We start from the raw sequence: 22988 nt of genomic DNA, 5'->3' as shown, positions 1-22988 counted from the left end.
TTGTACAGGTTTTCAGGAACAGGAATAAATCCTTTGGTTTGGTGTGGGGCACAACAGATTAACAAGAACCTTTTCCAATTCTGATGCTGCTAAATGTACAACTTCAAAAGTACAACTTCAAAACCAAGTCTGCGTTGTTGGAGAGTTAGAAAGCTAGTTTTAATTCTGAGCCACTTTACTAGGATAACCCAATACCTCTTGCTTAAACAGTGTTTCTAAGGACTTTCTGTTTCTTAAACTAAAATGAAAAAGAACATTAGAAATTATGGGAATTTCAGGTGCATGGGAATGAGGGAAAGCACTAGACCAACTCAGCCATTTCAGTACCTTTTAGACTGTGTGGCAGTGCTGTTGTGTAGTCTCTGCAGCATTCCCTTCCTGAAGAGGGAGAAAATTAATGAACAGTGCAATTAGGCACTTAGTTAGAGGAGGAACTGAAAGAGTGAATAGTGTGAATAGATGAATAGTGTTTAGATTTGGCAGAATACATCTGTGCCATAATGTGCTCAGGTTTTACAGCTTGAGAAAGATGATGATGTGAGAGCTCCTTCCTCGATTATCTTTTTGCTGCATGGTTGTTTCACCAGGCATGTGCTACATCCTGACCAAAAGGAAGCAGTGCTGCAGGTCACAAGCTCAAACCCACAAAATACTGACTACATCTTAAAAATTCTGATGTTTCTTTTTAAACCTTTATTAGGTCTTTATGTGCTTTTAGTGCTATCCCTTTAAATTTCAAGGTCTGCTCAAAGCATATTTTCAGGCATATTTTCCTCCCCCACAGCTACAAGGGCTAGGAATCTGAGGTCCCAGTGAGCTGAAATTTTCAAGCTGTCACTTAATGGCACCAGCAAAGAACTTACATTGTCTTGTGACAGTTTATGGAGCTAAGATTGTTTTAAGGTCCCTAGTATTTAATTTAGTAGTAGCCGCTTTACAGTTAAATACTTATTGTCTCAGCTTCAGTAATAGTCAGAAGTACTTTACAAAGTAAATAGGACAGATGGAAAAGCTTCCTGCATTGTGCTATTAACACTATCAGTTTTTTAAGGAAGAAAGGGAGGCTTGTGAGCGATATGAAAGAAAGGTGATGGTAGTGTGGTAGCATTTGACTGCCTGGTCCAACAGCTGTAGATTTCCTGCAGGGTTCATCCTGTGGCATCACTGCATTGACTGCAAGTGTAAGTTGGAAGATAAAGAGAGGGTGTGAGATAGTGCCTCATAGCAGATACCACACTGTACTAGAATAAAAACTAATAGTAAGTAATGATTTGCCTCTGATAAGGATTGGGGTTCCCTGCTTCCATCCAGGGAAGAAAATATTAGCCTCAGGTCTTATATAGTTGATAGATCATATACCCAAATGGGTTTTTCTGGTGGGTTGATGGGAGCTTGGGGGAATCTGTCTGTCAGTAGGAGATGCAGGCTGATCTCTGAGATTGTCTTAATACTATAACATAGTCAGTCTTGTCTAATTCTGTAATTGTAACTCTGTCCTCTGGGGGAGGTGGGAAGTTGACCCACAGAAGTTAGCTTCGATTACTATTAAAAAAATGCTCATGCATTTTTTGCAGCACTTCCATATCCCATTGGTTGCTTTTAGAAAATTGACCAGCTGACACCATGATCATCAGGCATGATCATACTGGGTTCCTTGTTCCTTTCATTGTGGAGATCGCTGTAGGGTTTTAAGAAAGAGGAGGAAATTGAGTAGTTGAGTTCCAGCATTGTCTTCTTTATTTTGCTTAATGGGCTTAAATCAATCTGCTGGCTCTTGTATTGAAGTGAATAAAGTGGAATGGAGCTGCTGTTTTCCATCTGAACTGTGTCTTCTTAATTCCCTATTTTCTTGCATGGGAATTTTCTAGTGCAATATTTGTATTGTTTCCCTTTGATTAACTTTCTACAACACTCAGCTGTTTTAAAATAGGAAGAAAGAGCTGGAAGATGCTGTCGTCATTAAAAATACTCCCAGAATAATTTCTTCTGCAAACAAGGCAATGGTTCTATTTACTAAACCAGATTAAGAAAAAGAGTCTTCTTAGTGAAGACTTTCTTGGCTACAGAACTTTCAAACATGGAATGAAGCCAGGCACTGGGGGATGGGATGGTGAGAAGACACAAAATTAAGGACCATTTGATGTGTCTAAGGGCTGTGTTAGGTACACTCTTAATGATTGGTTGTTTGGAGCTGGGGTGGACTCATTATCACATCTGTGCCAGGCTGAGCGTAAAACACGGGAAGTTGTTACAGATCCTTATGATCTGTTTGAAGAATGATGCTGACTTCTGGTCTTGTGTTCTAATGATTTTTTTTTATCCAGGCTGTATGAATGTTTGACTTGCAAAGTGTTTACAAAGGCAATTTCTTTTCTCCTCTGTGAAAAATACTGTTACAAATAATATTTTTGGTTTTCAGCAAATCCTTTATGGGCTGCTTTTCCTTGTCTTTTCTCTGTTTTGTAGCTTGGTCTGACTCTTCAGCAAGGTTCTTTCTTACACCGAAGTCAGCAAAATCAGCAATTTAATCAGTTGCTAGTTTAGCAACTTTATCTAAACAGCTGGTTTGTCATGTTCTGTTTAGCTGAAGTTTGCATTGATTGAATTAGGGAGTAAGGCTAAACACTTGAGTGGGATGTTTTGGCAAACCTTTTTAAAGCAGGAGGGGATAAAATACTAATAGTGAAAGGAAAAAAGCTACTTGAGAGTGCAGTGTCTTTTTCAAGTAAATAATAGCATCACTTAGGTTGGAAAAGATCAGGGAGTGCAACCATTAGCCCTGCACTGCCAGATCCACCACTCAAAGATATCCTCAATGTGACCCCTAGAGATCTTTTTAATATGTTCAGAAGTGGTGACTCAACCAGTTCCCTAGGCAGATTGTTCAGTGCTTGACAACCCCTTCAGATTTTTTTTTTTTCCCTGATACCTAATTTAAATGTCCGCTGCTGCAACTTTAGGCTGTTTCTGCTTGTCCTGCCACTTGCTGCCTGGGAGAAGAGACTGACCCCCACCTTACTACGAATCCATTCCAGGTGGTGTAGGGAGTGACAGGGTCCCCACTGAGCTGCTGCTTCTCCAGACACTTCACCAGCTTTGTCCTTCTCTGGACTTGCTCTGGCATCTCAGTGTCTGTCTTGCAGTCAGGGGGCCAAAACTGAACAGAGAGATCAAGGTATGGCCTCACCAGTCCTGAGAACAGAGGAGGGAGTGATCTCTTCCCTCATCTGACTGGCCACTCTTGCTGATCCAGGCCAGGATGTCATTCCCCTTCTTGGGCATGTGGGCACACACTGGCTCATGTTCAGCCAATGCTGACCAGCACTCCCAGGTTCTTTTCTGCCACACAGCTTTCCAGCCATTCTTCCCCCAGCCTGTAGTGCTTATTGAGTTGTTGTGACCCAGACAGAGGAGTTCAACTTAGCCTTGATGAACCTCCTCCAGTTGACTTTGGCACATTGATCCAGCCTGTCCAGATTGTTCTGCAGAGCCTTCCAGCAGATGAACACTCCCACTCAGCTTGGTGTTACCTGCAAAGTAAGAATCGACCAATCCCCTTGTCCAGACCATATATTTTCTTTAAAAATATTAATCCGGATTGAGCCCTGGGAACCCCACTACTGACTGGCTGCCAGTTGGATGTAACTCTGTTTTCCACCTGTGTTTGGGCTCAGCCAGCCAGCTTTTTCTCCAGTGGAGGGCACACCTGTCGAAACCACGTGCAGACAGTTTGTCCCGGAGAATGCTGTAGGAAATGCTATCTAAGGCTTTATGAGGGATTTGGTACTCAGCATACACAGCCTTTCCTTCATCCTCTGTGCAGGGCACCCTGTCATACAAGGAGATCAGGTTGGTCAAGCCAGACCTGCCTTTCATAAACCCATGCTGCTAGGCCTGATCCCTCACTTGTACCATATGTGTCTTGTCATGGCACTCAAGAATATGAGCCAGTTGCCGTTAATGACACACGACTAAACCCAGTAGGCGAGTTTTCCTCTATTTTTGGAATTTTAGGGGAAAAACTCTTACTGAATTACTGCAAAAACTTAGAGATGTCTCTAGAAGTTGAGTGTGACTATCTGGACAAACTTGTAGCAATCCTTCAAGTAAAGTCAAGGGAATTGGTGCTGAGAAGTGGCAGTGCTACTTCCCAAAGAGAAGCACCTTTCCCTTGAAAGGTTGGAATTGCAACAGCTGCAGCCTGTGAAGTATTTTCCTCCAGAATAGAGCAGGATAGCGTGTAGGATATACTTAAGGTTGATAAATTCTAACTGGTTCATTGCATGACTTTGTTACTGGTAGGTACTGTTATAAAACCACTTCTCTAACTCTACAATTAAATTCCGGTGCAAGGTATGAGTGGCGAAGAATAAGGAAGTAGTGCCTTGTTGTACTCAAGTAAAGTAATCATGACACTGTTAGGGGAGAAGTGGAATAGTAGGAGGTTGTACCTGTCAAGTAAATTTCCATGATAACTTGTGGCTGGAATGGCTATTTTGGACTTTCACAAGATTAAGCAACAACAGTTCATTCATAGCTACTGATAAGGCTGCTCAGTGTTTAGGATGTGAGCAACACAGGACTTGATTTTTCTTGAGTCTGTCTTGTCAGATCTGTGTTTGTGATATTTCTCTTGCTAGACTGTGCAATGAAGCGAAAACTCTATTTGAAAAATGGACCTTTTCTTTGAATATTTCTCCATAATTTCACAAGTTCAACAGGGATCCTAACTTTTCTTTCCTCACTTTGTAATGTGTGAAAATAACATTGTTCTGTTGCTTGAGCAATGAAGTTTGGCTTGTGTCAGTAGCTGAAGACTGTGCAGGCATAAGCAGATAGTTTCAGTGCAGCTTTAAATGTCAAACTGGACTTGAGGGTCATTCAGTGATCCTAAAGAAAGGCAGTAGAAATTTGTGGCAACTCATTCCCTGTTCTGTTTCATCAGCATCAACCTGTCTGCCTCCTGCACTGTGCCAATGCTTGTTCAACTGTGTAATTATGGAAACTGATAGCATGTGGCACAAGAAACAGCAAGAGAAGCACAGGCACCTATAAAGGCCAGCTGATTTCTTTGGGCTGCCAGTGGACAGAAGAGTTCTACTATCACATGGCCTCAGAGAGAACCTAGAGTGAACCCATGCTTCTTTGCAGAGAACACACATATGGTAGGTGCAAAGCAGCATTCAGCTCCTGCTGACATTGGGTCTTTGTGTGAGAAACTGAAGTGAAGGGATCACCTGTCAGACTTCTGGTGGTAGAGGATGACTATAATAACAATAACTTCTCTTTGTAGGTTTCCAGATGCTTTAGAGAAAGTTCTTGCATTAGTTCATCTTGTGTTCAGTTTTCTTGTTTTGTTTTTTTTTTTACATTTCAGGTTTATTAGTCATGAAACGAATTCTTCTGTTTTTTATCCTGGCTGCTGCTGTTATGTATGGTATCCTGCATGGAAATCTGTGGAGAAATAACTTCTACTGGTATGGTGATGCTTTGTTGATTTGGAGTGCAGATGCCTCATGGCTGTATGAGAGATGTGAGTTCTTGTGTTGCTCCATAAGTGTTGCTAGTAATCATCATAAGTGATTGCTACTCTGTGTGTGTGTGTTTTGTGGTTGAGATCTTCTGGTACTCTGAGGAAATCGCTATGATTGTTTTGTCCTATCACCTGTTCTCCTGTGTCACTTTCAAACCTAGTAATTGATTTTGAGCCTGGTTGTATGGAGACGTCAGGACCTCAGTGGTAGGGAGCCTCTCTGAGGTTCATGCAAATAGGTGCTCAGGTGAGGAATTACATGAAGTGCAGAAATAAGGTGTCCACGTCCCCCTCCACCCCATGCGGGTTTATTGCTAGTTTGTTCCATTAAATGTCTGATAAGTGATGTGGGAGACGCCTTTTCCACATACGGGAATAACTGTAGGTGCAGGGGGCACCCTTTGAAAAGCTGAGATTTGTTAAGGCCCAACAGCAGCCCTTGAGGGCAGTGAGGCTTCACTGTCTCCAGGCTCACAGGACAGGTGGCTTGGGACCTGAAATTTGGGGGATTTACTAGAAGAAGTTTAGTTTCCATTGGTCTTTGCACAGCTGTGACCAGGACTGAACAGACTGTTATGAAGATAAGTTATAATTTTTAAAAGTAGTGGCTAATGTGCTCCCTTTATCTTGTTTATGGTGTACAATTGATACAAATAGCTTTCTGTTGTGGTTTCTATTGACAACAAACCACAGTGTTTTGACATTTCCCTTTTTGCAGGATTAGCTTTTATGGACAGACTTCCTCTGTGAGGGCTTCTCCTTCCTATGTGACTAGTGGAGTTACAATCAGTTACAATCAGTAAGTTCAGCAGTTGAGTATTTTTGTGGTGGGATTGTTGTTTTCTTTTTGTTTTGGATAGGTGGGAGGGATTGAGGCTAAAATCTATAGCCTTTTTTGATAGGCTCCCTGCTCAGTTGTACAGTTGCGTCCAGTGGCTATTGCTGTTATAAACACAGTGGTAAAGTGTTTGTCGAAAATGAATTTGTCCATGTTATGTTTCCAGTGTTTGTTTAATATTTATGGCCACTTTCAATAACTGTCTCTAACAAGCAGTGAATTGTTGTAAGGACATTGGCTTACAATTTTCAAATCTGTGCAATTCTGAATTATACCTGAACAAAGTTAGCAGAACTTGAAGAGCAACTTCAGTGCTTAAAACTTATTAAACCAGAAGTGTGTTTCAGTTGTTGTATTCAAGTGTGTGTATAGGCAGCTCTTGTGCTTGTGACTTCTTGGAGTTAGATTTGTGGAACTAATGACCACCTATGCTAAAACTTGAAAGCAGACCTCTCTTTTCTCTGAAGCTGTGCTGCAAAATGCTATCTGTGGGCTGATTCTGGAAAGCACCAAGGTGGCCAGCTGATATTTCACAGGGTGCTTTCTCAGTGTTAGTATTCACATAAGAACTTGAGGTTACCAAAATCAGTTAATGGTCTCTTTGGCTTGTGGCTCTGATGTGGTGATTTCATCCTTCTGTCCTTAATGCAATCCAGTGGCACATGCTGCTCACACTGAACTTTACCTTCCCTTCTGGACTTCATATTTGTGATTAATTGGGCTAAATCTCCAAGTGAGGAATGTGCTTAGGAGTGTGAGTCTTAACCTTATCATGGGTAGAATGACTTATCCCCAAAGAATATAATTTTCCATAAAGTACCCTGTTTCCTTCTCCAAACAAGGCTTTGTCTCCTCCCTGAGGAGTGATGAGGATGCTGTCTGGAATGGTTGCAGGGGTGATAGAGCCCAGGAGTTCTGCTTCTCTGGAGATGAGCCTTGGTTCTCACTTCTGATTATGCCTGCTTCGATACTTGCTGAGCAAGGGAGGTCACAGCTCCCCTTGGAGCAGCAGTGTGAGATAAAAGCCTTTGCTAGTTAAAAGTAATTGTGCTGCAATGAGGAAGTTTCATCTCTATTACACAGGGGGAGGGAGTAATGAAACCTTGGTGTGATCTTAACTCAGCAGTTAGCTTTTACTAATTTGATTTGTCCAACTTCTCTTACCTTGTTTCTGCTACCCATTCCTGGTCTTGCTATTTATTTGGAATTGTTTTATTGCAGGCTGCCACCTACAGCTGTAGAGAGGAGGAATGCATTGGACACTTGTCTTCTGAAACCAGCATTTGAATCTTTACTGGGGTGAGTCTTTGAGAATTGAGATGGGGAAGGACTGGCTGTGCTGATTGAGGTAAAACTGGGCTATTTACACATTTTGGAACAAACACTGAGTAGTGCCCTGAGAAAGCTTGGAAAGTTTAGACCAAGAACTGGCTGAAGGAGTCTTAAACCTCTGTGCAAAGACACTGTGGCCTTTTTTTCCCCCTGGTGCTTTTTTATATAAGCAAATGTTGCTATAATTTTATTACTGTTGTGGGTTTAAAGCACATAGAAGCCTGTAATCTTTGTGCCACTCAAAGCAGACTTGCAGCCTTTGAGTTTTAGTTAGCTCCTGGTCTGGTGAGGTGATCCTAATTCCCTTGCGCATGGATTGTGCCCAGGCTGTCTGGGTATTGGGTGCAGCAGGGTAGCTCTAGTGTTCAGCAGATGGGCAGGAATGGGCTCAGAGGTACACAGCAAGAAGAATGTGCATGCACAGCTAGGACAGTCTCACACATTTTTGTAACTTCTTTATACAAACAGTATGAGCTGAAGATCTGTTCTGTGCACTTTGGTAATAGCCTGGGGAGGTTGAAAGGATTTCTAACCTTGCAGAATTATTTATTGGAAAGGAACCAGAGCTAGAAAAGCTAGAATTGAGGATCTTTTCTCAGTAGGTAAATTATGTGTTATGTCTAAGCTTAGCAGCTGTTTCTGAACAGCAAAGCAGGTTACTAAATTTAATATGGATATTTAGTGCATCGTGTCTCAAAGCTAGCTGGTCTTGCATAGTTAAGCTGTGATCCATTTCTTGGTGTGTGAGCTGTGGTGTTTTGTTTTGGGTTTTTTTCCCCCTTTTTACTGTCAGTATCTTCTGAATACCTGGAGCTTAAAGAGAAGGTTTTCTTAGCAGCTGTTAATGTTCTTAGTGGACAAACGAGTAATGTGCTGACTGGGGCTTTTTATGATTAAGATTAGGTTTTCTTATGATTGTATATTTCTATGTTAGCATTTTAATCTAAGACCTAATATGGGGGATCATTATAAAGTCAACTAGTACACTGAGTGCCTGCTTAGTTAATTCAAAGGTGAAGCCAAGGGCATGATAGCACGTGACATGTTTGTGTCCGCTGTTCACTCATTGGGGTGGACTTGGCACTAAGGCAGTAGGAATGCCTTCCCTGCTATGAGACCCTTTTCTGTGGTTCCTGTCTTCCAACAAAAGAAGTGACCCATTCTTTTTAGTGTGACACTTACAAGGTATAATTCCATCATGTTCTAGTTTGCAGGAAGAATGTGCTTTTGAGGCAAACCTCCTTGTGGTCCCCAGACACCGTGCTTCTCATCCCAGGGTGGCCCTTGTGTGAATGCACTGGGATCCTTTCAGACATCTGCTTAAGCCAGAAGATGCACCGCAGGAGCACAGCCCATGTGGTGCAGCCACTAAGGGCTGGGACCTTAGCAGCTGCACCACACCTTCTAGAGTTAGACCAGAATATAAAATACCCAAGGTGCATGTAATGTGGACATGAGAACTCCATACTTTTTTACTGCTTGGATACACCCCTGTTGCCCCAAACAATTTACTAGTGTCAACACAGTCATATAGTGTCACTTGTTTGGAATAGGAGTGCAGCTCCAAATCAGGAAATGGTATTTTCAATTTAAAACCCCTTGCTTCACACCCTGTTCTTATTTATTGAAATGCCATATACAATAATAACTCTTAATTTTCCTTTTTACCTGTATTATTTTCAAACTTGAAGTTATTCACTGTCTTTTTGGGTTATGTATTCTCTTAAATATGTGGTCTCATGGTGTAAGCTTTCAATCACACCATTTTAATGAGTCTATATAAAGTGTACAAATAGACAAGTCTTTTTATCTCAATCTTTGCCTATATTTTCTGTTACAAGATCTTATGCTTTTCCATCATCTGTTGGCTTTCCCTGTGTTAGTGGATTTTTTTTCTTTTAAAAATGGGTGATAATACGATAAAAATGGTAATAGTATAAAGAGAGCTTTTCACAAAGCACTTGCATGAATTATTAGCTTATGCAGGTACATCATGCAATTTTGAAACTTCTTCCTTTTTTCCTTCATCAGTGTTGACAAAATATACCCATTCCTGTGCGCTAATGATTTTATCAGAGTGGCAGAGTTCCAAGGGAGCAATAAGTTTGAACTACCTTATGGAATAAAGAGAGCAGGTTTGTATTTCCCATGTACCTTATTTTTAATCAGAAATACCTAAATGGTTTGTAAAGCCACCTGAATCTGTGACCATGATCTTTCCTGTGTACTGATGCCAGTCCTTTTGGGGTGTCTAGTAGTGTCTTAATGGTTTTGTTCAGTCCCTCTGACCTGACACCTTCCTGTTTCTAACAAGTAAAACACTGGGTTGGGGTTGCCCCTCCTAGCAGAGAAGCTCCAAAAAGGTGTGAGTGAGGAAGACTGGACCTTATTCAGCTTCCTTCTGTTTGTATGTGGGCTGGAGTGCTAAAGATAATCAGCTATGCTTTGCTAGGAGTCGGTGTGATGGGCTTCAGTCAGCACACCTAAACTGGTTGGAATCCAGAGTCCTACTGAGGCAGAAATCCTCAGGTTTAGGCAGTTCCATTGGTGAAATTTTCCTTTTACTGTCCTGGTTGTGACTGGAATACAGTTAATTTTCTTCTTAGTAGGTGGTACAGTGCTGTGTTTAAGATTCAGCATGGGAATAATGTTGACAACACGTGGATGTTTTAATTGTTGCTAAGTAGTGCTTACTCTAAGTCAAGGCTGTCTCAGTTTCTCATGCTCTGCCACTGAGCAGGTGCGCAAGAAGCCGAGGGGAGGATTGCCAGGACAATTGACCCCAGCTGAAAAGTGGCTATTCTGTGTCCTGTAACATGTCAATACTTAAACAGGAGGGGCTGGTTGCTGTCTGGGTACTGGCGTCAGTCAGTAGGTGGTGTGCAGTTGTATTCTGCATCAGTTGTTTTTCTTGGGTTTTCCCCTTTCTCTTTCCTTTTCCATACAAATGGTAGCTTTTTCTGATTCTCCTACCTGTCAAGTGGTGAAGACTCAGTGGCTGTGTGGCACTTAATTGCCATCTGGGGCTAAACCATGACACTGAGCTGGCTGCTCCTCCCATGGAAAGGGCCACAGGTGGGAATTGATGACACTGCCTGGTTGCTGGACCTGTGGAAATATTTGCTGGCACGTTCCCACTGCCTGTGTTGGTCAGGCCGGAGTAAATAGGGCTGACACCCGAAGAGCCTTAGCCACCCTTTTTGAAGGGGCTGTAAAGTCTCAAATTTCAGAGTTTTTAACACTAACAGTGCACCTTCCTAATCTGGGCTTTAGACTTTTGATTTGCCCTCCATCAGTGGTAACAGGGATGGTGCATTTTCCTGCACTTTCGGGGTTACAGCGAGGAAAACTACATTTGGGAATGAGTTGCTATCTCTTCTGAGGCAAATTAAGTGTCCAGCAGGAGCCTGCCCACCAGGGGTGGGCTGGGAAGGTGTCTCTGTCTAGCTTTAGCACATTGATTGATGTCTTCCCCAAAGATATGAATACTGTTACTGTTCCTGGCTGTATGAATGCTCTTGAGTCAGCTGAAGGTGGGTAGAAGAAAAACCAAAGTGAGTTAGGATGTGTATCTTGGAAATTATTCCAATTCTTATTTACTGTAACTAAGATTTTGTTTTTAAATGCAGGTCTCATGCCATTTTGTATTTTGAGGCAGAAAAAACTCAGAGGGGAGCTGTGATAAACTTCAGGTTCTTTGGCATCATTGGTCGATCTGTGGCACTAAGTTCCAAGTGTTCTGACTTTGATGTTTTTATGCACAGTGCACTACTGTGTTTAAAAACATTGTGGTCAGGATGGCATGCTTATTATTGTATTGCAAATACTGAGTGTTTTCATTAATCTTGTTTATATTTTTTTTTTAGAGCAATTTTTTCGTTTAGCCCTTTCAAGATTGCAGAACTGTGGCCTTTCCAGTGAAGAAGACAGGTGAGATTGTTTATTTGCTACTGTTTCTCTTATTTGCATTTTTAATATTTAGTACTTACCTGAAAAGGAGTGGCTGTGGGTTTATCCTGAAATTGCTCAAAGTAGTCAAGACATGTAGTTAGAGTAGATTTACAGGGTCCAAGCAGTGTGTAGCTGATTCCACGGTATCAGTAGGCTTGGTTTTACACTTCAGTAGTACCAGCCTGCAAGAAAAAAATACCCTTTGAGAGAGCTTTAACTTAGAAGTTTGTTTTTATAAATGCTTTAGAAATTCACCAGCTGAATGCAGTCCCATCTTCCTATAGTATCTTTTCATACTTGATTCATTGTGCTCTCCTCTTGCAAATTCAGGGTAAGATGGAGAATGTTTGAGATACGCAGGTGCAAACCAGTGTCTGCTTCTAAGCAGAACAAATCTTGGGCATATCCCTGTGCCTCTGATCTGCTGGCTGCTGTGTGCCCTTGTTCCTACATATGCTCGATTTCCTTTTCCTTGTGGATGAGGGAGACCTAGGAAGACAGGAAAGGCTGTCTGTCCTTTTGGAAGTAACAGGAGTGTGGTATGGAAGGGAACATACCTGAGAACTTGTTTCTCGTGGATTAGATAGATTAAATTAGATTAAATCTTTAATTAGATTCAATCTCTTGTTGGAAGCCATGTCTGCCATGTTTTATTTTGTTTTGGAGGTTCTTTGTGTTTGTGTGTCTTGTTTTTTGCTTGGCTTTTGTTGAGATTTTTTGCAGGCAGGGTTGGCAAGTAGACTAAAGTCCTGTGTTTACAAAGTGATGCAAATGACTCCTTGGATTTGCAGTCTAGCAAATGGGCTGACAGCCTGCCAGATGTGATGTTAATATACACATTTCTTAATAGAGTTGAACACAAATAACGCTGAGCTTGGCTGTACTTTTGTTTTTTTAATTACAGTTATCATAAAAGATTGCTGGTTGAAGCCAAATGTCAGGATCACAGTTTAATTAAACTTGGGTGGAATATGTTCAAACCTAAGGCTTTGTTTTAATACAGAGGGTTTTTTTTTTTTTTCCCCTACTGTACTCCTGCCTTTCTCTGTGTTTAGTCTGTTTCTAGGATGTTCAAGTTTACTCTTAAGAAAAGGAAGGAAAAAAGTAAAACTGTATTTTCTATCAGGAGTGTAATAACAGGGTAAATTTATACAGAACTGGCTCATAGAAGCTGCTATTTTATGTGGAGTTTGAAGGACAGTGCCAAATGTTATATTAGAAAGAAGTTCAGGACCTTAATCGTTTGTGCTCTAAAGCAGAGATGCTTGTACCTTTTTAAGTGGAAATACTTATCCTGTAGATGAAAAATAGGTATTCATCCTTTAAATGTAGGTTCTCTGAGATGTAGATATGGTTAGTAGTTCTGGGAAGTATGCTTTTTTTAATAAAAAGTAACATACTTCAGTGGTACTGAAGCAAATTGAGACCTATTACAATTTAACAGGCATTAATATTAACAAATCAAGCAGACAATGACTTAATACAATATATTCTTTCTAGATCCATCAGGTTTTGTGTACAGCACTCTTAAGGCACGAATCACTGTAGTCAGGAAGAATCTTTATACATATATTTCACTGAGATATAGTGGCTTTTAAAAGTGAATCTCTTTAGGAGTTAATCCTAACAATGTTCTTCAGTAATACAGAATTATTAGGCAACTCTGTAATACTGTTGTCCAATTCAGCCTTCTTGGCAGAACACAAACCAGATTTCCCTATAAATGTGTTTTAAGGCAGGCAAATATTGGCCTAGATAAGCATGAAGTCTCTGGTGCTTATATAGCTGTATTTGTGTATAATTTAGGTAAATCCGTACACAGTGAGCTACAGAGGTGTTTTTACCCCCAAACTAAGATCAAATTCTCACTTTGTAAAGGTGTGGCTCTCCCAAAGAGTTTGGAAATGAACAGTATCACTGACTTCAGTTTGACTGTGAGTTCAGTTCCTTGCTGAGTGCTCTAAGGTCTCTGAGCTCAACAGTTCTAACAAATGCATTTACACAATCCTGAGTCAACAAAATGTGACCTTTGCATCCTCTTTTTATCAAATAACCTCGAAGGAAATAATTTGCATTCCTCAAGTGACTACAGGGGTGTGTTGAAGGAGTGGAGTCTGAGATCTTCTTTTCTTCTTCCACTGAAACAGGATTTCAGCGGAATGTGGAGGATGCAAACCTTCTGACCTTTAGAGGATACATTTCCATTTAGCAATGTTTTTTCTTCTATAGACTAGGAAAATGGTTCTTTGAGCATTTCACCATATAAAGGAAATACATAAGCCAAGGCCTAGCCTTGAGATTGAGGCTTTTGTGCACCACCTGAATGGGGCAGTGGTTTGAGTGCCTTAGTACCTGCAGACACTGGAGATCAGTTACCATGGTGTTTACATTGGCATCTGTTTATATTTTTAGTAGATTTCTAACATATAAAGGCAATCCTTTTGTCACTCAGACCTTTCCTACAGCTGTTGGTGCAGCCAAGGTCTTAATATTTTTCACTGTCACAAATACTGTGCTACTGAACATCCAGATATTGCAATCTGTTATATTTTACTTGTAGCACAGCTGATGTCGTTTAAGGATATCTAAACTAATTTCTCGTCAATATATTGACTTGGAGAAAGGTTGAGTGTTTGGGGTAGTTCAATTTGAAAACAGGAAAAAAAATTTTATGAAGTGAGGTTGTTAAAATATCTGTGAGTAACAGTCTGCTGAAAATTCGTGTGTTGACCTGTGATCTGCTGTAAGTAAAAATCAGTTTATTTAACTTAAGAACCTTTAAATGTAGTTCAGCCTTGCTATGTATTTTTTATCTCTGTGTCATGTGTTCATTTTCTATGAAACTATGCTCTGGTTTTTAACATAAACAGTTTCCCTCCCTGCTTATTGTTGTTAGTGGGCTCAGTACTACTGTTTGTTTAAATTTGTTTGACTCTTCTCGTGTACACTTGTTTAGAAATATTTGATCTGCTTGTTGACTGTACCCATTTCAAAAGTTCAAATACTAATTTTAGATTTTTATTGGATAATTGTTGGCAGCTGATAACTTTTTGAGTATGCATTTTATGAAGGGCACTGTAATTCAAAAACTTAATCAAGCTTCAAATTTCACTCTGTTTTCTGTCCAATTAGTACTAGTCAACTTTTAGTCATAAACAAAATCTAGTCTGCATTCAGCAATAAGAAAAAAACTTGAATTTGACTTGAGAACAGCTACACAACTTCTGTAGCTGAGCAAACCTCAGTTGCTCAGCTCTGAAGGCACATTTTATTTTGCCCTCCCTGTCCTGAGTGTGTCCTGCTGCATCATGACTACAGAAACGAGAAACCAAAGACCTCTTAATTGTATACCAGAGTGGAAGGCATTATTTCAATTGCTAGAGATTAACTTGCTGAACAAATATCTTAAATTACCTCTTCCAAAAGTTGAAAGGTATGTAATAAGGAATTATTTTAAGTTAGTCTGCAAGGAACAGAAAAAGCAGTGCCTCCTCAAAGTAAATGCCAGGACATGATACAACCATGTGCTAATCTTGTGCTTTTTGCCCCTCTGCCTCACTCCACCCTCATCACTTACTGATGACATTTTTTCATCCGATTTTCCCTTTTCCTTCCTTACATTGAGCTCTAAGCTATAGCTGTAAGCCACAAGGTGTAATTCAGGAAAAGGGCAACTTCTGCATTCTTACTCTTGCTGTAAATTGTAAGAGGCATATGTTCATCAGCCTGCTTTCTTAAGATACTTTCAGACTAGATAGAAAAATAAAATGGAAAATGGGCAAAAAGAGTAGAGAGGGAAGGGATTTAGGGGGAGTAGAGGGAGTGAGTGTACTGCGGACAGGATGGAATAACAGGTTTTCATCCCTCTGATCTTCAAGATACCAGGTCACATGAGTTATGGTATTAACTGGAAGTCTTTTAATGAATGCTTGCCTTCTACTAAGCTGTTCAGGAAACAGTTGAGAAAGGTATGCTAGCTTTTTTTCATGTAACCCAACCCTGAAAGCTGCATTTAGAGCACTGGTTTTATATGTGTGTGTGTATGTATGCGTGTGTGTATATTTAAAGGCAGCTTATTTCTGCAGAGGTTGTTAATTCTGTAGGAAATTCAGGGAACTGCTTTGTACATTGAGATGTTGCTCAGTCTTGGCTGGAACCAGCTGTTTTGATTGATGTTGAATAATAACTCTGAGCTGAAAAAACAGATTGGACTATTTGAGGAGAAAGAAGTTAATTAGTTTGCATGAAGTGCCATGCTGGGAATTCAATATAAGTTATAGTGGGTTTTGGGACATAGTTTTGGTGTCCTGAACCTAGAGCAAGAAGTGTCATGGTGCCTTTTTCTTACTTGAAGAAAGATCTAAAGGAGTGAGATGTTACTGTGAGGTGACTTATATTTTCTCATTGTTCCTGCTGCAACCAAATTGATTGGCTTTTGCTCTAAACAGAGGCATTTTTACAACAAAAAATTATGTGCTTATTCTGAAAGGAGTTTACAGTTTTACATGTTTGACTTAAACCTTCCCTAAAAAGGCAAAATATATTGAGTAAAAAAAACAGCAAGCCTATTTGTGAGCTCCTCCGCTCCTCCTCCTTTTTTTTTTTTCAGCATGTTTTATTAGCATTGAAACAGGATGGTAAAAGCTAAATATGCACTGAAAAAACCTGTGGTAACTTTGAAAACCTTAAACTTAAACTTTCAAAGAGCTTAAACTTTCATAAGTTTAACATCTCCGCAATACCTATTTTGCATGTTTTTTATCTCTGAATGTATTGTAAATTTGAAATTTCTCTCTTGATTTGATGAAGTATAAAATCTTACTTTTCAGCATGTAGTATTTTATAGGCCTAGTAATGGTGTCTAATTTGAATCTGGTCATATAAGAATGCAACCTTTCATCAAGGAATCCATCTTGTTACATTATGACAGCATGCACAGTCACTTGTGTAAATATGTTTTGACTTAGACAGCACCTTTAAAGTAGAGGGAGAAAAATCAACACCATATTCATTTGAAAAGCTGCCATGTGTCACTGGGCTAAGATTTTTCACATGAACAGCTCATAGGCCTGTAAGGTGAACATAAATTTTGCTGCTTTAGTTTGTGTTGGAGGCGTACAGTTGTATAATACTGCAGAAGCACCTTAATATTGAGTTAGCTTTTCCAGACTGGTACAAATTTGAAGGACTGTGGCAGATAATATATCAAATGGCACCCATATCACAAACTGGTTAGGTGTGATCTTAAACAGCAGACCACTAGAAAAAGGAGATGTGTAAAAACAGTTTCACAAGAGAGAAGCCAATTATGGACTTTGTCAGTCCCTGAAATAGTGCCTTTTTTTTTTTTTTAAACAGCCATAGTACATGATAAGGGATTGAATCTGCTTTTTAGGGACCAAGGGCTGTAAAAAATACAGAATCTTACTTAGAAAATAATCCATATAACATGCAGAAGTATCATTAATAATATGAAGCCAAGGAAGTCATGTATATTAAAACTTCTCTTTGTTCCACAGCATTCCCTGTCGACGGTGCATTGTGGTTGGTAATGGAGGAGTACTTCGAAATAAGACATTAGGGGAGAAAATTGACTCGTATGATATCATAATAAGGTAAATGCTATCTCCTTTGCATTTTGTGTACACGGAGCAATGGGTAGTTCTCCAAGGCCAGGTACTCTCTCTGCCCTTCTCTAGTGTGTGTGTGTTGGAGCCAAATTAGAAGACGCTTTCTGCTTGAGTGACACACGATGAGCAATTGTGTGACTGTATTTTAAACCACCTTGGCCACATTCCTGTGTGTGCTTGATTCCTCTGAGTGTACAGGAGGGTGAGTGCACCTGATAATTGCTCCTCTGCTGTTTAATGTGATACGTAAATGCTGGGCTGCTAAACTTTCCTGTACCCACACACAGTGTCTGTCCTGCAGACTAACAACACATGTGGCAGCCGCTGCACAGTAGGAACACGGGTGGGGCAGTCACTGATGTCTCTGTGCCTGTGTCCTCTACAGAATGAATAATGGCCCTGTGATAGGGTATGAAGAGGATGTTGGGAGGAGGACAACTTTTCGCCTTTCTTACCCAGAATCTATCTTCTCAGATCCCATTCACTATGACCCTAATACCACTATTGTTCTCATCGTCTTCAAACCACGGGACTTGAAGTGGCTTTGGGAGATACTTGGTGGTCAGAAAATAGTGAGTTCAATTATTCATATGCCTTGGCTCATCTTGCCACACATTGCTTCTGTAAAATACACATTTTTTTTTTAATTGTAGTCCTCCCAGCTGAGAGGGAGGTACCTGGTGCCATGGTTTAGTTGAGGTGTTAGGGCATGGGTTGGGCTCAATGATCTTTAAGGTCTCTTCTAACCTAGTCATTCTGTGAATTCTGTGAGGAGCTCTGGATCTCCTTGTAGTCATTTATTTAATATCCCTCTTCCATAAATGCTTTGTCTTCTTTCTAATGCGCATATTTGATCAGTTCCTCCCACTGAGCAGTATACCTCTGGAAAATGTATTTTTATCCTCTTCCTAGTGTTGTTTGATATTTTAACATGCATGCTCCAGCCATTTTCCACATTCTTTTATCCTGTGCATCCAAGTGCATTGCAGGAATTGCAGAATAATGTTAAAAGTGACCTCTCTCAGAAGGTCTTAAGTCCAAAATCTTTTTGAGTCTTCTTCATTAAGGGCCAAGTTCAGAGTCATACTGAGTTCTCAGGGCACTGTCTGAGTAAATCTTGAGTATCTCCAAGGATATTTCTACAAACACCATTCCAGTGCTTCAGCACACTTGCAGGAGAAAATTTCTCCTTCTTTCACTGTGTGCCTCTGAGAAGAGTGTGATCTCATCTTCGTTAACCCCTTCAGATAGTTGAAGATGGGTTGAACAAACCCAGCCTGCTCAGACCCTTTTTGTTTGCTGTGGGCTCTGGCCTCTTGGCTGTTGTAGTGACCCTCTGCTGACACTCTCCTGCACAGCGGGGAGCCCAGCACAGCAGTTGTGGGACTGCAGAAAGGGCACGGTGCAAAGTAATTGAGAATAATAGCAACTTCTGTCTGCCTGTTGCCTATGCTCTTACTAACATGGCCAGCACACAGTGAGTATTTATGGCCTCCAGGATATATTGTTGGTACATGTCGTCCATCAGGGACCTTCCTGCAAAGCTGTTTTCCAGCCAGCTGGCTACGGCTGCAGCAGTCCGTTTCCTGTTGCAGGAGGAGGTGTTTTTGAACTTAGGGAGATTAAGCGCTCTTCTTCTTCTTTAACCTCATGCTCTTGGAGTTTACACTGGTTAGAGTTGCTACAAAACTAAATTCAGCTGTTTTCATTTGTTAAAAATGTGTATTTACTTGCCTGTCACAGAGCGTGAAGGGCTTCTGGAAGAAACCAGCTCTGAATATGATCTACAAATCGAGTCAAATCAGGATTCTTGATCCCAGCATCACCAGGAAAGCTGCTTATGAGTGGCTTCATTTCCCAACAAGGTTTCCTAAGAAGGAGGTACGCTTTTTCCTTTTGTCTCTTCTAGTTTTGTGCAACCAAATGTGTATTTAGAGGCAATTATATGTTTATTATAGTAGACTGTAATGTAGAAAACCCTTTAGGTTTGCATTAAAGTAGTTTGCCATTTAGATGGTGGTTTTAGAAGATGGGAGAATGGAACCCAAAAAGAGTGGCTAGCGTTGTGTGCCAAATGTACCTTTTTATGGGTTCTGTAATTGGTATGAAATGAAGCTGCTTTCCTGACAGACAAAATGCCTTTATCAAAGCTGGGGAAGACAGGGAGGTAATGCAGCATGACAGATCCAAAGAGCTTCTAGAAATAATAGGGAGTCTGAATATGAATTTTGGGTGTTTTTTAAAAAAAATCTCAAGGCATATAAAAATACAGACAAAAAACCCCAAACAAACAATGAAACCTCCGCCAAAACACAAAAGACCAAAAATACCCCCCCCCCCCCCAAACCCCAGCAAACTGGTAATTCTAACTCTCTGCAATTTCATGTTCCTGGGGCTGGGGAGGGACTAGGGAACAATGAAGATATTCCAACCCTATGCTAATAATGAATGTCTGGCAGCACGGTTGTACTTACTGATTTGATGCCAAGCATTGTAATGAGCTAACCAGCAATTTGGACATAAATATATGTTTTAATTGTCAGGTCTTGATGGAAAAATGTTTTTGATGAAAGGTAAAGCTTCAAGCTGGGAACCTCCCTTGTACAGTCAGGATCAACCATGTGCTGTTTTGCACAGAGACAGTTTACCTGGGGTCACATCCCCACTTCAACACCACCCAAGTGATACGTGTGGAAATGTTAACAGGCTGTCACTGTGGAGTATCTGCCACAAATTTTTTTCTGGTTTACTCTTTCTAATATTGAGCGGATGGCAGGGGGGTATGTTCTGTACCTCTTTCTAAAATTTCTTTCTGTTTTCTGAGCCTAATAGTGGTTTTTTTTCTCCCTTACTAACTCTCAGACTGGAATAGCCATTTTGGTATGTGCTTGCTTGGGCCCCTGGCATTTCAGGTTTTCAGCCAAGGGTGGCAAGAAAGCAGCATAGTAATTGGATGCCTGACTAATCTAAATGGCCACAGAACGCACATGGCCTCCATGGGTCCAGAAGTCCCTCCTGACTCTTCTGGGGCTCCCCTCTCAGTGGAAGTGGACACTAAAAGTCAGTGAGTCAGAGAGATGTGCATGGTGTCAGCTGATATGTAGGCACAAGCCCCTTGGCTCTTCTCCTGCCTTTGAGTGCCCCTGCACAGAGCTAGAGTCCCCTTCTGCTACCCACATATATATCCTACTTACTGCATGCCAGGGGTTTTGCAGTTCTTCGCCCCTGTACAGCAATGATCAATCTCAAGCATGCTCTTCCTCCCTTTCCTCTCATCTCAGAGGTGGGCTGTGACTGGGAAGATAACAGGAGCCTGTGCATCTGCAGTGGCACTGGCACAGCTTGGTTAAGCTGCAGGTCACACCACAGGCTCCATGGGCAGGAAGGTCTCACACCGGGGCCCTCTGTCCCATTGCTTGTCCCTGGGCAGGGCTGGTGCTGCCTTCACTGTCCTGTGCTTCAGCCCCCTCTGCCTGCAGGACATGCCAGCGACCACTGTTGCTTTCCCTGCTGTCCCTACCTTTTCCATTAAACCAGTCTCATGTTCCCAGTGAGCACATTAGTGCATAGCCAATAAGCATTTCTGATTGTTGGTAGAGCTGGGAATAAAATCAGATGTGTTGCCCCAGCACCACTGAACTCTAAACTCAGAAAGTATAGTGGAGTCATTCCAGGGCTGTGCCTATTCCCATTAAGTAGGCTGAAAATATTTAATTACGGGCAGAGGATATCTGGATATAGTATGATAGTACATTTTAAAAGTAGTTGCTTTTAAATGATATTTTTTGAAGTGAATTTTATGATAGCTACAGGTGAACAGAGGTAGTTGCAACCTGTGGTACTCCTGATATTTCCAAATAGCACTAATCGTGACATGTAGCATTCCTGCCATAGTTTTGGGATCCTGTTTAGTATGGATGTTGCAACAGAGTCACCACTGAGTTTATGATGTTGGGTCCCTAGGGCAGAAAGATATTTTGCTAACTGGCAGGAGCCCTGGGCATAGTGTACATTTTAAGCAGATACTATATCTGGAATGTTCCAAGCGTTGCATAAAGGTACCAAAATTTTTTCCATAAAAGGTGATAGTTCCTTTCTGTGACTTCAGTTAGACTTCAAAGAGTTGAGAATAGTAACTCCTTCCTGGGGATTTTTTGTGTTGTCATACGAAGTGTTGTCACAAAGAAAAACATTGAGTGCATCTGCCTTTTCTGTGCACAGAGTTGTCTAGTATTGGTTTGTCTGCATCTTTTTCAGAGACAAACTGAGCCTTGGGGTCAGAGTTCAAAAAAAAGCCCATGATTTTGTGCTCAGTTTGAGGTTTGACTGCAGCTACTAAGGAGCACATGATAGCTGTTTTGGTCTCAGAGAAAAAATTTTTCTGTAGCTAAGAAGGGTATTGGTGCCTGAAAGTTTTGTTCATTTCTGGGGACACCTTTTCACCTTAGCTTCATCATGGTCAAATGAATGAGTTCATCTCTCTCTAAAAAAGCATGCCTCATTTACTTCCCCAGATCGTATTAGCCTCTCCTGGTACTAAGGAAGTCATGTATCTGAACGCAAGATAGGGCAGATGGTTGCATTGAGTTCTGCTGTGCTTTTGTGAGAAATGCTACCTTTTGGTTAGGTGCTCTTAATTTTGCACAGTTAAAACCCGTTCATGACATGCTGTTCATTTTACATTGCATTTGCTTCCGAACTTACTGTAGGGAGAAATAATTTTGTTTCTTCTAATGGGAATAGCATGGGAAGGTCTGAAGCAAAGTTCTTCTGGAATTTCCCTGCTTTGAAGAAATGCAAATTCAGTCAAATTTGTGTAGTCATAGCCTTCATGCTTTTTTAGTTTGTTGCTATGAAAATTTTGTCATATCATATTCTGTTCATCTGGGTCTCCATCATGTGGCGACTTCTGAACACATCTCATAATTGAGTCAAATTTGAGGGGGTTGTAAATTGTTTTCCAGTGTAGTGAAGCCTGCCCAGTTTTACGAAAGTAGCTGAGCAGAGCAATGGGGAGACTTTCTGATCCCTCTGTGGAGGGAAGGACTACACTGTGGGCTAAGCCTTCACTAGAAACCAAGGAATTCCAGGGAAGCCTGTGGGGCTGACATCACAGACACCCCTGTGCATGGGAAGCCTGAGGGGGCAGTACCTTATTTCTTTAGCAATAGGAGTGGATCAACCTGTAAAAACCAAACATCTGTAGAAGACCTAGGCTGCCTGATTGCCCTTGTCTCTGTTCTTAAGTTTGCTGTTCCCATTAGGCTGCCAGGTACATATTTGTGTGTTCTCTTTGTATTTTGTTGCAGAAACCCAAGCATCCAACAACAGGGCTAATTGCCATTACACTGGCATTTCACATATGCCATGAAGTCCATCTGGCAGGCTTCAAGTATGACTTCACTGACAGAAATAGCTCTTTGCACTACTATGGCAATGAAACCATGTCTCAGATGATGCAGGTAACTAACACTTGTTTGTGCTGAGAGAAATAGAGCTGGTAATTGGGGAAGGCAATTCAATATAGATAGAAGTGTGGACTGCAGGTCAGAAGGGCCTCCCACCTTCTCCTGGTTCAGCTGCTTGTGGGTTAACATTGCTTGCATCTCTTCCTGTTTGCTGTTGTTTCTGAAAAATGTAGATATTGATCGTTGTGTCCCTTGTGCTGTACCATATTCTGCAGTGTCTACATGAGATGTCTATT

General features: G+C 41.0%; 1 protein-coding gene across 9 annotated transcripts in view; it reads left to right on the top strand.

Annotated features, from left to right (window-relative positions):
* The window catches only part of ST3GAL6 (ST3 beta-galactoside alpha-2,3-sialyltransferase 6), a 43292-nt gene that overhangs the window by 14382 nt on the left and 5922 nt on the right, over nt 1-22988 (top strand). For 4 of the 9 annotated variants that reach the window (XR_009417975.1, XM_059467161.1, XM_059467160.1 and 1 more), the window contains 10 exons: nt 4946-5165; nt 5378-5477; nt 6252-6332; nt 7593-7670; nt 9735-9838; nt 11570-11633; nt 17174-17269; nt 17670-17856; nt 19028-19165; nt 22594-22746. Coding sequence is in view for 8 of the 9 variants with exons in the window: in XM_059467161.1 (XP_059323144.1) it covers nt 5138-5165; nt 5378-5477; nt 6252-6332; nt 7593-7670; nt 9735-9838; nt 11570-11633; nt 17174-17269; nt 17670-17856; nt 19028-19165; nt 22594-22746 (1029 nt within the window). In the remaining variant the exon portion in view is untranslated. Of the gene's footprint in view, nt 1-4945; nt 5166-5377; nt 5534-6251; nt 6333-7592; nt 7671-9734; nt 9839-11569; nt 11634-17173; nt 17270-17669; nt 17857-19027; nt 19166-22593; nt 22747-22988 lie in introns of those variants that run through there. The other 5 variants (XM_059467163.1, XM_059467164.1, XM_059467166.1 and 2 more) reach the window with 5 other exon arrangements.

This window comes from Ammospiza nelsoni, chromosome 2, assembly GCF_027579445.1.
Source record: "Ammospiza nelsoni isolate bAmmNel1 chromosome 2, bAmmNel1.pri, whole genome shotgun sequence".
Lineage (NCBI taxonomy): Eukaryota > Metazoa > Chordata > Aves > Passeriformes > Passerellidae > Ammospiza > Ammospiza nelsoni.
This window is presented reverse-complemented; position numbering and strand designations above follow the sequence as displayed.